This window comes from Hibiscus syriacus, unplaced genomic scaffold, assembly GCF_006381635.1.
Source record: "Hibiscus syriacus cultivar Baekdansim isolate YM2019G1 unplaced genomic scaffold, ASM638163v2 tig00111402_pilon, whole genome shotgun sequence".
Lineage (NCBI taxonomy): Eukaryota > Viridiplantae > Streptophyta > Magnoliopsida > Malvales > Malvaceae > Hibiscus > Hibiscus syriacus.
The window spans coordinates 4,140,818-4,155,896 of NW_024063082.1; the positions used below are offsets into that span (position 1 = coordinate 4,140,818).

The window sequence follows — 15,079 nt, forward strand, 5'->3', positions numbered from 1 at the left end:
GAAGACGCCTACTCTTTTGTTCTTTTACTGTTTCCAGTTAAAAGTTTGCCATTTAGTTGCCTAAAATTCTCTGTATTTATATAAATAAAGATATGCCTTTCCTTGTTCATTTCCCTTTTGTAAGCATCTTATTTTGAAAAAGTTAAAACATATAGCTTAACTTGAAGTACATGAGATCATTTTGTATTATTGTGCAAAAGGTTTTGGAAAATACAGGTATGCTGAAGTTGAAAATGGTTTAAACATGTAAGCTTGTGTGGCTATGGGAAGCTAAAACCTTGGAATTCTTGGAAAATCTCAGCCATGATAAGAATACCCAAAGAGATTGTCATTGATCAAGAAGTTAGTCATGGGCACTGGCGGGTTTCAAGAAAGGAAAGAGTCAAGGTTCTGTTAAGCCGAGAGATACGGAATTGAGATTGTTAACTGGGGTGAATTGGTCAAATGTTCTGTACCCAAGATGAAACTGAGTTCCATCAAGATCAAAAGGAGATAGAGTTCCTTCGAAGAAGAAAACACACTGAATTGCATAATTGCATACATTTTAGGCATGATTAGGATCAAAACATTCATAATTGCATGATGACTTAAGCAATTACAGGTTTTCCAGGGATAGTTGAAGATATTGAAGCATCGAGATGAACATAACTGGTTTGGAGATTTTGAAAAGAATGATGTTTATACGAAAACTGAGCCAAAGCAGATTCACGTATCCAATGGTTTCCAGACAAGTTTTCGCGATGGAGATGGATTTTCAGAAATTTTATCAAATTCTAAATTTTTGAATATAATATTTTCAAACATACATTAATGATTGGTAATGTTTGATTTTCAGGTTGGACCTTCGAAACAGGTCAATCTTAAGCCTTCACGGAAGAGTAGTGAAGCAAACCATCTGTAAGCCTTCACGGAAGATTAGTGAAGCAAACTCATTTTATGAAGATCGAGTCCTATACTCTCTGAAGGAATATGGAGCGGACCCGTTTATTGAAGATTTTCCAAGTTATATACTCTCTGAAGGAATAGAGAGCGGACCCGTTTTATTGAAGATTGTTCGAGTTCTATACTCTCTGAAGGAATAGAGAGCGGATTCGTTTGTTGAAGATTGTTTGAGTTCTATACTCTCTGAAGGAATAGAGAGCGGACCCATTTTATGAAGATTGTTCGAGTTCTATACTCCCTGAGCGGATAGGGAGCGTACCCGTTTATTGAAGATTGATCGAGTCTTATACTCCTTGAAGGAATAGGGAGAATACTTATCATTTGAAGATTTTTCAAGTTTCATTTATCCCGAAGTAACAATGAAGTGCTTTAATCTTTTGGAGCTCGCAGAACCGGACAAACTCGATCATCTTTTGATCTTTATTCTATTCTCGTTACACGACAATGAACAAAGAGGGGCAGCTGTAGATACTCGATTTCGTCCGGGGACTCCGTTCGAGTTCTAGATCCAATACGAGTTATAGTGTAGATTAAGTTGGAGCCCTGAAGGATCTAGCCCGTGCCCAAACTAATTGGAAGCCCAACATGGAAATCAAAGGCAGTTATGAGAAGGGTTAGTAAGTAATTATCAAGAGAGGTCAGTTTTTTTTAACTACTAGAAACCATCAGAAACTATATACAACACAATCAACACAAAAAGAAAGAAAAAAAAGGAGGATTCTACACACAAGAGAGGAGAAGCACAAAAGATTTTTTTTCCTTTTCATTCGTTTTACACAACAAAACAACGGATAAAAACAGTGTAAACAATAATTTTTTCAGTATTCAAAGATCAATCGATGTAACAGTGATCTTCCTTATCTTTTCTGAAAGTAATACAAGCAATCCCTAAACATGTTATTTTCCTATTTTTTTCCCCGAAATATTCAGTAATGCTATGTGCGATTTGTTATTTTTCATTCAAAACATAGAAAATATAGAGAAATTTACCTAATCTATTTGTTATCGGAGTCGGGGCTTGCATGTGTATGAGAGGCTCGGTTATAATTTTAAATCTAAGTAGAGAGGGAATGTGTTGTTGGTCGATTTCATGTTTAGTCTGGGCATTTGGTTCGATGCGTTATGAATCGGTAAAAGAGAGGGATTTGGAGAGAGAGTTTTGAGTACCATGGAAACCTCATTGGGGCTTAGCAAAGGGTGTGACCATGGTGGTCACCATGATTTTTGTTTGAGCTTTCTGTTTAGCGTAGAGGATGAGGTGAGCAGAGAAGAGAAAGGGTGTAAGAGGCTTCATTTTTTTTGTTTAGGTTAGGGTTACCATTTATGCTTAAGGGTAATATTTATTTTAAGATTTTAGGTCTAATTGAACTGTAGTCCCTCAAAAATTGCATGTTTTCATGTTTAAATCATGGCTCTGTGTTGTTTTTAATATTATTTGAACATTAGTTCGTAACTATTATATATGTTTATATTGAATATATTTTAATTATTATGTTATGCGTTTTTTTTATTTGCACAATAGTGCGTAAGTATTATATATATTATATTAACTAAGCTTTAGTTATTATATTGTACGTTATTTCTATATACCCTATATTACATACGTTTAATTTATATATTATATTATTAAATAGGTGCATGTAATTTTTGTATGAATATGTTACTTTGCATGATAGTTCTTTGTGTATTCTTCAATGTATATATGATCATATGACATTTTTTCTACAATTTGTATGGTAATCTCATTTGCATAACTCGACTTATAAATACATAATCGGACTAAGGGTAATACCCTTTTAATTTAAAATTGTCTTGAGTGGCTTGTCTTAACTGATTAGAGAGCCATTTTGACTATTTTAAATTAAAAGTGTATCCCGACAGTGAAACATAAAAAATGGTTTGTCACCTAAAATTTGGGAATGAAAGAAAAGGAAATGTTCGTTTATTTAAATTTATCGAGAAAATGTTGTTATAGCTTTTAAGATCTGGTCTCGATATTTGTAAATAATCGAACATTCTTTATCTTTCTAAAACGACTTGGTAATTTTAATTTACTTTATTTGATGCTTTTGAATGTTTTTAAATTTACATTTTTGTTTTATGGGATCAAAAATCAAATTAAATTAGAATTTGTAAAATTCATTGCAAAGACATTAATTAATCAACTAGGTACCGTTTTAGGGCGTTGTGGGGGTGCTAATCCTTCCCCGCACGTAACCGACTCCTGAACTTGGATTTTGGTAACGCAAACCTTAATTTGTTGTTTTAATTAAAATTAATTTTTATTTAAAATAACAAAACATTTTTGGGTGCCCAATCACACCCTAATCAAATATTGGTGGCGACTCTTTGAACAATATATTTTTTTTAACGTAAAAAGAATTTCAAAATTTTCGAAACGAGAGGTTCGACAGAGTTATTAAAAACTAACTGAGTAAGGGAGAAACAAAAATATGATATTAGAAAATACATAGAAAAACAAGAAATATCAATGGTCAACAACCTGGTTGATAACATTATCGACCAGAAAAAGAGTAAATGATGTAGGGATAGAAAAACCTTCGGTAAGAAATACTCACTCCATCTTATTATTTTTTGTTTTGTGTTGACTTGAACACATATTTTATGAGATATATTTGATTACATGTCAAATTATATAGAATCAGAAATGGCTTTAATATACAAAATGTGTCTAACGTATGTCCCTTTTTCTAATTTAGTGCCTAACGTTTTTTCATTCTAGTTTGGTGCCTAACGCTTCATTCCGTAACTCAAAATGGGTCACGCTGTGACAGACCGTTAGTTTTATCCGTTAAGTGATATGTGTCACAATTTGATAATTTTAAAAATTTCTTTTTAAAAATAAATATTAAAAATATTTTTATATTTATAAAAAACTTATTTCTTTTAAATTACAAAAAAAACTCAAATCCTAACACCGAAGCTTACCCACGGCGGCGGACGGTAACTACGATGTGACCCACCAGTTGGGTTTTGAGCGGAAGGTGATAAGGAAGCTAAATATAGTGGTGGCGAGGCGAACTGAGGTTCGAGGCAGTCGAAATCTTCCAAAATCTGAGGCGTCGGGTGGGTTTTCGACAAAACTTCAAGGGTTCGATTCCGGCGAACGGTGGCAGCTATCCACGAATTATTTTAAGGGTTTTGATCATGGCAGCAAGGCACTTCGATTGGGCTGGGCGATGATAAAAAATAACGATCGGCGGTGACGATCGGCGTGGGTTTAGGGGTTCAAATAAATATTTTCAAAGTTTTGGGATTATTTCAATATTAATGTGTTTTTTATTTTAAAAAATATATAAATTTTGGATTTTGATGCTATTTATGTTGTGGTTTCTAGTTTGTACATAATCATCTTTTGGCACTTGTGAGTTTCAGCTTATTAATTTTAATATATATATATATATATATATATATATATATTAAAATAAAAAACATTAATTTTGAAATAATCTCAAAACTTTGAAAATCTTCATTTCAACCCCTAAACCTACGCTGACCACCGTCGCCGCTCGTCCGTTCTTGTCACCGCCCAACCCAATCGAAGTGTCTTGCCGCCATGATCAAAAACCCCAAAACAATTCATGGATGGCCGTCACCATTCGCCAGAATCAAACACTTGAAGTTTCGCCGAAAACCCACACGACGCCTCAGATTTTGGACGATTTTGGCCGCCTCGGACCTCCGTTCGCCTCACCGCCACTATATTTAGCTTCCTCGTCGTCATCCGCTAAAAAACCCAACCGGTAGGTCACGTCATAGTCACTGTCCGTAAGCTTCGGTGTTAGGATTTGGGCCTTTTTGTAATTTAAAAGAAATAAGGGTTTTTTATAAATATAATAATAATTTTAATATTTATTTTTAAAAATAAATTTTTAAAATTACCAGATTTTGACACGTTTCACTTAACGGAAAGAATTAACGGTCCGTCACGGCGTGACCCATTTTTAGTTACGGAATGAAATGTTAGGCACCAAAATGGAACGAAAAAACGTTAGGCACTAAACTGGAAAAATAGACATACGTTGGACACCTTTTGTATATTAAAGCCATTGAGAAAATGTTTGTTGAACTATATTTTGATGTAACAATTAGGCAAAATGTTTTTGGACTTTAATTGAATTTATTCAAAAGTTTTCAAAAATAATTCAAAGTTCTCTTTACCGAATATCACATCAGGAATATAGTTGAATTACATGTATTTGGTTATATAGAATTTAGTTGGCATGTAATATAAAAGATTTGAATCTGATATGCTCTGAACAAGTTTTGTAATGTTTAAACGTATTTTTGTAAATGGTAAATGTATAAAGATGAACGTTTTAAATTTTAAGAGTTTATATATATGTTCTTAAAATGAGTTCAAATGTTTTGATATTTTGTAAGAATATCGTTTTTAAAAGTCAACGTGACATCTCAGACTCGTATTCGAGTCGGGTACGAGTTGGGGTGTTACAATTTAAAATTTTAAAAAGATTAAATTAAATGAGATGTAGAGAATATAAATTTAATGTAATGGCTCAATTCTAAAAACATTAAGTGGAATAGATAATAAATTTAATCATATGAATTTATGTTATTACTTTTCTTAAGACCATATTTAATTGATATTAAAATAATAAGGAATTTTAAAAACAATTAAACCATGAAATGTTCCCCTCCTATCATTATCTTTTTTAAGTACATGTAAAAATTTGATTTGATTTGAAAACTTTTTAAATTTAAATTGAATTATAAAATACAATTCAAATAATTTAATTTTTTACTAAATAAAGGATTATTTTTTAAGTTTGAATCGATTTCTTCGACTCTGTATGATATATATATATATATGAAGAAATATTTATGTATTGTATATGTGAATATGATTATAAAAAATCATTTAAATTAAAATCAAATAGTATCATAATATCATAAATATTTATAATTAAATTTAAACAAAAACTACCAACGAGGGTTGGCACAAGTGGTTGAGATTTAAAAATTTGCGTTTGTAAGGCCAAGTTTGAATCCCATAACCGTCACTTTTCGTGGGTAATCTATAAAATCCTATGTAAATTCCAATTGAGTTTTAGATATGCCTTGACCTTAGATTGGAGAGCTACTACATACTTAAATTTTTTGACTCTACTCGATCGAACCCTAATCTTTTTATAAAAGGCATTACATTAAAATTTATAGATTGGTGGGGTCATATGGGTGTAAAATGGGTGATTGGATGAAGCAGTATCTAGCGTTATCCATGTGTCGAAGAGATTCCCTTCTCTCGATCTTGTCTTTTTTTATCAAATACTAAAAAAATTGTTAAACTAAAAAAAATACATACATGAACAAAGCAAAGAGGCCATAATTATTTAGTAATAAAGGTTTTAGAGTTGGAGGTCCCGCCACATTTCACACTTTTATAGTGTTATCTTTCCATATTTATCTTTGTCCAAAAATCCCATTGCCAGCAGCCTAATTTAGTATGGCTGCCGCTCCAGTTTTTCCTCTTCTTCAGCTTCGTTTAACCAAACCCAAATCCTCTGTTTCTTGTTTAAAACTTTATGGTATGTTCAAAACTCTAAAATTATCCATTTCCTGGTTGGTTTTCCTTTTTTCCACTTCTATTATTCATTTTTAGGCTTCAATTTTGCTTGTTTCATTTGATTTTTCAGGCACGTCTAAGTTTGGAGTGGTAAAATGTGGATCATCATCTAATGGGAGAGAGCCTGACTCGGTTGACGATGGTGTCAAAAGTGTGGAGCGTTTACTTGAAGAGAAACGCCGGGCTGAGTTGTCTGCCAGGATTGCTTCCGGAGAATTCACTGTAAAGAAATCTGGGTATTTGTCTCATTTTAGTTAGTTTTTTTAGACCCTTTAACTGTGACTGCGATGCTTAATTAACTTTTGGGTATCTTTTGTTTTTCATCAATGGAAAAGGAATATTGAATGTGACTTTTATTTCCCTTTCTTAATTTTTCAATTAATTGTGGATAGAATAATATTGGATTTGGTATCTTTATATTCTTTTGTTATTTTCCATGTTTTGACTTGCCTCAATTATGTTTCTGTTGGTAAAAGCTTGGCCTATTCTCTGATTTTGTATTTCTTTATTTCATATAATTCCTGCTAATTTGCAGTTTTTTATGTCTTTTTGTTCTTGGGAAAAGTTTCCCTTCTCAATTGAGGAATGGATTGTCAAAACTTGGTGTTCCCAGTGAGATTCTCGAAATCTTATATAAATGGGCTGATGATGTTGAAGATTATCCTAAGATTCCAGAGGCGAAAGGGTCGGTTAAGGCCATCCGTAGTGAGGCCTTCTTCATCCCTTTGTATGAGCTTTACCTCACTTATGGTGGGATTTTCAGGCTAACCTTTGGACCAAAGGTTTGTCTGTCCTTTTTCCTTTTGGCTTAAACGTTTTACTAGTATATAGCATTCTCTGAGATAATTGTGGATTTCCTGTTAATACATATGCTACGGGGATGTTGCTGCAGTCGTTTTTGATTGTTTCTGATCCTTCCATTGCTAAGCATATATTGAGGGACAACTCAAAGTCTTATTCAAAGGTAAACCATGGTATACTTCTTGGTTTTCCTTGGATGGGCTAATATTGCTTTATTGTTTATCACATCTCTTGTTCTCTTTAATGTGAAGGGTATATTAGCAGAGATTTTGGATTTTGTCATGGGAAAGGGACTTATCCCTGCTGATGGTGAGATATGGCGCGTTAGAAGACGTGCTATAGTCCCAGCACTGCATCAAAAGGTATTGTAGTTATTTTATGGGCCCAATGCTTTAAAAATAAGAATTGGTTTTTTGTTTATATTACGTGTTATCATAGACAACACTATTAAGACTTTTGATTCAATTATATTTGATTCATGTTAGAAATTATATGCCATTTCTTTTCTAAACATGTTAGTGTTTTATAATATGCACTTGAACTATTTATGGAAATTTCAGAATTTTTGGAAATTAGACATAGCTTGAAAATTTGGGGGGGTCACGTAATTATATAAATGACTTAAGAGTGATTAATGTAGTCTGAAAAAGAGTGGACAGAAGGAAGGGGTTTTAAATAACCATAAATATGATGAAATTAGTGTGCATAATTACTAACAGCAAAGTGCATTCTAAAAAAGATAGATAAATTAAGAGAATATTCATTAAACATGATTGAAACATAACCAAATCATTAGATGGGATTTACTTTTTAAATATTATTTTAACTTAATCTGGAATTGTTGTTTTACTTTTAATTTTTCAATTTTTAGTATGTGGCAGCTATGATTAGCTTATTTGGACTGGCTACCGATAGGCTTTGCCAGAAACTAGATGTTGCTGCAACTGATGGGGAAGATGTGGAAATGGAATCACTTTTCTCCAGGTTGACGTTGGACATTATTGGGAAGGCAGTATTTAATTACGATTTTGATTCATTAACGAATGATACCGGTATAGTTGAGGTATTTCTTTTCTTATTTGGCTGTTACTTTTGTTATGCTGTTGCCACTGAGTCTGAGTTTCATTTACATTTTTTTTGTTAAAAACGTGTAAAATATGTGATTGTTTTGGCTAGGACAGGCTGTGTACACAGCTTTGCGGGAAGCAGAAGATCGAAGTGTCTCCCCTATTCCAACATGGGAGATCCCTATCTGGAAAGACATTTCACCACGACAAAGAAAGGTTGCAGAAGCACTCAAATTGATTAATGGTGTACTAGATGATCTAATTGCGACATGCAAGGTAAAGTTATCAGTAGATGTACTGAGATAGTATTATGCTCTACCTCCTGTATAACCACTGTGCATGTGGGAACATGTAGTATGATGTATCAAACACCAGATTTGGTGCGTGCATAACTTTTTGCAGTTATACCAAGCACTGGGACATATATTCAAATACAGAAGAATTGTCAGAACTGAAAATATCTCTAAATGGGCCATTGTTGGCATTGTTTTATGTTGATGTTAAATAAAATCATTTGAAAATTTTAGCGGGGAAGTTGGCTTTTTTTATTCTGGTCCTGGAGTATCATGCATGAGACCCGAAATGAATAAAAGCCCTAAGGCTGATGACAATCACTAAGTAGGTCCCAGCTTTATTTTCTTGTGCCCCTTAATGAAATCTTTGTCTTCAAATTTGAATTTGAATTTGAAAGAATGCATTCACTTCTTTAGCATGTATTATTTAAACTGTGTAAAAATTGGTACATTTTTTTTTTGGAATTCATACTTAGTTGACTTGTGTATGCCGGGATCCGGAGACTTTTTTTTTTATAGGAATAGAAGGCCTCATTAAAAACCTCCCTCATAGTTGTCTCTATTAAGGAGACAAGTAGCGGAAGGAGGAAAAGAGTGCCTTAGTATATTAATAACCAACAATTACATAAGAACCAAACATTACAAATAATTGCCAAATCAAAGAAACAACCAAAGAAACCAAAAGCACAGCTACTAACAATATCCTCCACAGTCACTAACCAATTCCTGACTTAGCTAGACAATCAGCTTCCACATTCATACCTCTGCTGATATGCTTAATAATAACATTATAAAGCACCACTGACTTCTGAATTTCTGAAATAAAATCAACAAGGTGAACCGGGCAAAGATCCGGGCTGTTGATCCACTTAACTGCAAGAAGCGAGTCACTCTCTAAAATAAGATTTCCTTTGTCCCTCCAAACTGAATCAAAAAACAAATCTACCCCGGTTTTGATTGCATAAATCTCTGCAAGAATAGGAGAACAAGGTCCTAAGGCTGTAGAGAAGGAAACCAATTTGTTATTACCAGCATCTTTAAGAACTCCACCAATACCACTCTTTTTCCAGTCAAAGTTGACAGCCCCATCAACATTCATCTTAAAGTAACCGGAAGGAGGGGGACACCATTTTAATCTTGATAGTCGAAAGTTAGAAGGGGATTTATTCATATCCGCCAAAGTAAGATCACCCACAAGGCTATCCATATGAATAGACAAATCCTTATTTTTTGCTAAAAACCATGATGCCACCCTATACCTCACCAAAAAAAACAGATTTTCTTTGTCCATCTTGCCTTTCTCAAATACAATCTGGTTCTGGCACAGCCAAACAGACCACAAAACAGCTCCTGGAATAAATCTCCAAATACCCGAGTAAGGTCTAAGTTGCAACCATGAAAGCAGGAAGCCTTTCGGATTATTAGGGAGAACTGAAAAAACTCTCCACAGACGGAGTAGTTTTGCCCAAATCTGCCAAACCTGGACGCAGGAAAAAAATAAGTGACTGACTGATTCCGATTCCTCACCACAGAACACACAAAGCGGGTTTTCGATATCTTTAACTCCTCTTCTCAATAAAGCAGCTTTGACAGCCAACTTCTGATGAATAACTTGCCATAGGAAAATCTCTACCTTTGGTGGAACTAAACCCTTCCACACAATCTCAAACCAAGAATTGTCAGATTCTGCTAAACTTGAAAATAGTCTTGAGCACAAATTAACCGAGAACTCACCATCCCCACTACCTTTCCACGCAACACGGTCTTCACCCTGCAGTAGAGGGCGAAAATTATCCAGCAAAACCATCAGTTCCATCCAATGTTCAAACTCACTATCCATTAAATTCCTCCTAAGTTGAAAATCCCATACCCACTCCCCATTCAATATACACCCAAATTCAGCCACAACACCTTCCTTATTAACAGACAGAGCAAAGATCCTAGGAAACAAAGTCTTCAAAGAAACATTAGAAATCCAAGAATCATGCCAAAATCTGATAGACTCTCCTTTACCCACCTGAAGCACGAGATTATTTCGAAGGCATAAACCAAAAGAGTCATTAGACCAATAGTTATTTAAAACACCTTTCCAAATCCAAGACACATTAGAGGGCAGTTTATCATCTAACACAATAGAGCTCGATCCCGCATTATACTTAGAACAAATCAAAGTCTTCCACCAAGAGTCCTTCTCTGTACCAAATTTCCAAACCCACTTGCCCAATAAAGCTCTATTCCGTAACTTTAGATCCGAAATTCTCAATCCCCCAACTCTTTATTTTTACAGACAGTATTCCCAATCCGGAGACTTTTAATTCGGTACTCGTCTCCTTTTTAATATATCAGTTTAAGGTGAAAACTTTGTTTGGTTTTTGTATGTTTTACGTATTGGTATCTGTATCTTATGGCTATCGATCTTTTCACTGACTTGATTAAATATTTCTTTTGTTCTTTAAATTTAAACTCTTCAATTTTCAGAGGATGGTAGATGAGGAAGAGCTACAGTTTTATGACGAGTACATGAATGAACAAGATCCTAGTATTCTCCACTTTTTGCTGGCTTCAGGGGATGATGTATGTATAATAGTTATCAAATGTGTGGATCTGTTAGCTCATGAGATATAAGGTTTCCTTCAATCTTTTTATAGGTATCTAGCAAGCAACTCCGTGACGATTTAATGACATTGCTTATTGCTGGGCATGAAACAACTGCCGCTGTTTTGACATGGACTTTCTATCTTTTATCAAAGGTAATTCAAGAATTTGTTCTTTGAGAAAAAGGAGCCGATTCCATATCTTGAGATGTTTTGCTTCTTGTTTGTCGTCTGCACTTATAAAAAAGCTTTTGGTACTAATTTCTATTCATTTATCATTAAATACTTTAACTGCTTTGTGAAAAATACATTTATCTAAATAAAGAATTAATGCAGCAAGAATAAAAAAACCATGAAGACAGAAGGATTACATGGTTTGATCTACTAGTCAACATTTGCCAGAGGGAACCTGGTTCCAATACACGAATCATATTGAAGTACTCTAGTTTTTTCAAGTTCATTATAGTAAAAAGAAAGCAACAACTGGATCGCTCCTACTTCACTCATGAAAGAAATTGAATTCAAGTCATACTCTTATAGGCAGGAAAAGCATACGATAATATTCTATCTGATAATACTCGTTTGTTTTATAATACTTTTCTCCTTAATGTTAATGTGTATAAGAACCGACTAATCTTCCCTTCCTATCCCTTTTACTTGTGATTGGTTGTACTCTTTAAACAAATAATATACGATCCAACCTATTCCAAGATTGCTAGGTTCATTATATTAATGCCTACAGTATGCTTTCAGAGTGTTGCTAAATTGCTGGTTGTTTCAGAGGAGATGAGATCTCCCTCAAATGAGTTATTATTCTCACAGAATTGAAACAAGTAACATGGTTGAATTACAACTCATGTCAAGTTCTGATTAGTTCCTTTTCTCTGATGGCTGCAGGAACCTAGTGTTGTTTCCAAGCTCCAAGACGAGGTATCTTCTTTAACTTTTTTTGCAATACTGCTATAAAAGGGCTATTTGAAGCTTTCACTTTATGCAACCTATCTCATAGTCTCATTTTCTTATTTATTAACATATCAAACTTCATAGGTTGACTCTGTCCTAGGAGATCGATTTCCAACAATAAACGACATGAAAAAACTCAAGTACACAACTCGTGTTATTAATGAAGTAAGAGTAGTTCTATTTCCATTTCATATTGCATCAAATATTTTGCCCTTAATGCACCTCAAATAGAAATGACTCTATCTATTTTTTGGGCAGTCTTTGAGGCTCTACCCACAGCCACCAGTCTTAATTCGACGTTCTCTTGAAAAGGATGTGCTTGGAGAGTACCCAATAAAAAGGTCAAACCCATTGCCATCCTATTGGACAGTTAGCGTACTCCATTTAAAATCAATTTCTATGCCTCTTTTGTTTGTTTTTTACTCGTAGAACATTGTTGTTTGGCGAACCTACAAATATAGAATTTGTAGCACAGATCAAATGGTTTCTAGCAATATTTATCACCTGATTAGGTATAAAAAGTTCGGCATATGAATCAATATGTCATCGTATATGCCTATAAGTTTGTTGCAAGATTATCAGAATGATATTGGAATTGTGAATCATCTTATTCTTCTGATCACCTGGAGGAGTTTATTGTTTTATTTGAGAAGCTATCGTTCTGGACTGGCACTTTCCAATTTGTCACCTGTAAAAACTAAGAAGTATTTGTTTTCTATCCACGTGCTTTTTCTAGAAAGCATATTGGATGCGGATGTTGTGAGAACTGTTCTTCACATATACGGGTATCTTTTATCTGTATACTGTTGCTTAATCTTGAGCTTCTTTACATGAAAGTGTTATGATATACTGTCTTTACCACTTGTACTTCTTAACTTTTAATATTGCCATATATTTTACATTAGGGGTGAAGATATTTTTATATCTGTTTGGAATCTGCATCGTAGTCCAAGTCTCTGGCAAGATGCAGAGAAGTTCAATCCCGAAAGATGGCCTTTGGATGGACCGAATCCTAATGAAACAAACCAAAATTTCTGGTAAGAAATAATTACAAATTTCTTTATTTTATCAATTATATTTATAAATGAGATGAGAACAATTTTTTTTTTCTGATCTCTAGTAGTTGTAGTTTATATATATATTTTGGTAAAATTGAAAATTGTCTAAAAATTCCAGGGCGGTTTTAATGGCACTGTACGAGGACTAATTCCTGAATTGTAGAAATGAAATATCTTAATATAAAATCTAAATAGTTTATTAAATTCTAAGAGTTGGCGTATACATGAGCATGGAAATAAGACCCTCCAAATATGCGGAAAAACATAAAAAATTAAATATGCTCATGTCATTCACGTACTCATATCCGACACTTGTTCCCTAGCCCGAGTAACATAGTTTTTGGGTTACCAAAGGCAAAGTTTCTTGTATATCAATTATCAAAAGTCTAAAGTCTCCAGAAGTCGCATCTTTTAGGTTAGATTAACTAAATAATTAAGCTAAGGTATAGTCTAATATGTTGTTTCAATTGTTATTTGCCCTTTGTTTCAGTTGCTTTCATTTTTTCCCTTCAATTACAAAATAATAATGCTGGCATTCTTGTCTCAGTTACTTGCCCTTTGGTGGAGGACCTCGGAAATGTGTAGGAGACATGTTTGCATCGTTTGAGGTATTTTTTTATGGAAAGATTCGTATGAAAAATTCAGTCAGTACTTGGTATCAAAACTTGAAAGTTGTTAACTGTGTATTGGGTTCCATAATTGTTCTAGGTAAAACGTGAAAATTCTAGACACTAGTGATTTGTATTGTAAAACATGAAGAAAAGTTACTTTGATCTACAGGCTGTTGTAGCAGTTGCAATGCTTGTCCGGCGGTTTAACTTCCAAATGGCACTCGGAGCTCCTCCGGTAAGTAAACTGCCTTGTGCATTATGTTCATGTCAACAACTTTGTGCAAATACAAAATGCTGCAAGAAAAAAACAGGGTGGAGGGTATTAGTCTATTTGATCATACTTTTGTTCAACCAACAACATGTCAGTAGCAATATTTAAAATGACAAACTGTAGCTGGCTCTCAAACTTTCATTTCAAAATCCCTAGCTTATATTGGACAAAGAATCCAAAAAAAAAAAAGGAAACTCTTTCGTAAAGTATACTTTTTGATACCACCATTATCACATTAATAGAATAAAAACTGTTGATCACCTGCATCTTGAAACTGCATTATAATGCCCCAGGCATAAGTTATTTATAAAGAGATTCTCAGCTATTTCCGAAGCTGAAATACCAGTACCTTAGCCAAGTTACGAGTCGTTTTTCATTTGAGAGTGCAATAATTATTCGAATGTGCTTTGAGTATGTCTGTGTGGTCCCATTAACCTGAAGTAATTCAAAAAGGGAAGCATACATGTACCTTATAAAAGATCAATCAAATCGATATGCAGGTTGAGATGACTACCGGAGCAACTATCCACACAACACAGGGTCTGAATATGACAGTTACGCGAAGAATAAAGCCTCCGATTATCCCTGAAATAAACATGCAGGGATTGAAGATGGAAGCATCTGCTCAGATCTCGGAAGCAGAGACCCAACTTGGAGAGAAAGGTGAAGTTTCTCAAGCTCATTTATAAGTAGAATAGCTTGCTACATTTCATTACACAATGTATCTGTATCAAGGGGACGTAAAATTGATAAGATATAACCATTGGGTGAAAATTGGTAAATATTTTGGTATGGTTTCCTTCAGCTAGGTGTGGTTTCTGGGGTTGTACTGGAATTAGTGAAAACAATGAAGCTTTGTATACGGCTATTTGTT

The 15,079-nt window shown here is 34.1% G+C and overlaps 1 protein-coding gene across 1 annotated transcript; it reads left to right on the plus strand.

The window, feature by feature from the left end:
- Positions 1-6,367: 6,367 nt before the first annotated feature.
- LOC120161406 (protein LUTEIN DEFICIENT 5, chloroplastic-like) lies at positions 6,368-15,010 on the plus strand. The gene is made up of 16 exons (XM_039171669.1): positions 6,368-6,509; positions 6,618-6,783; positions 7,113-7,329; positions 7,440-7,511; positions 7,600-7,710; positions 8,220-8,411; positions 8,530-8,691; positions 11,187-11,282; positions 11,357-11,458; positions 12,200-12,232; positions 12,350-12,430; positions 12,524-12,606; positions 13,171-13,302; positions 13,871-13,931; positions 14,104-14,169; positions 14,706-15,010. Exons 1-16 carry the CDS (start codon positions 6,428-6,430, stop codon positions 14,892-14,894), a joined length of 1,845 nt encoding a protein of 614 aa, XP_039027600.1. The 5' UTR covers positions 6,368-6,427; the 3' UTR covers positions 14,895-15,010.
- The last annotated feature ends 69 nt before the right edge of the window (positions 15,011-15,079 follow it).

Bases quoted from the DNA above. Each gene is read 5' to 3' on its own strand.
- LOC120161406 (XM_039171669.1), top strand. From the start codon at position 6,428: ATGGCTGCCGCTCCAGTTTTTCCTCTTCTTCAGCTTCGTTTAACCAAA. The intron at 7,711-8,219 runs GTATTGTAGTTA...TTCAATTTTTAG, and splicing joins TCCCAGCACTGCATCAAAAG to TATGTGGCAGCTATGATTAG. The intron at 12,607-13,170 runs GTCAAACCCATT...ATTTTACATTAG, and splicing joins GGAGAGTACCCAATAAAAAG to GGGTGAAGATATTTTTATAT.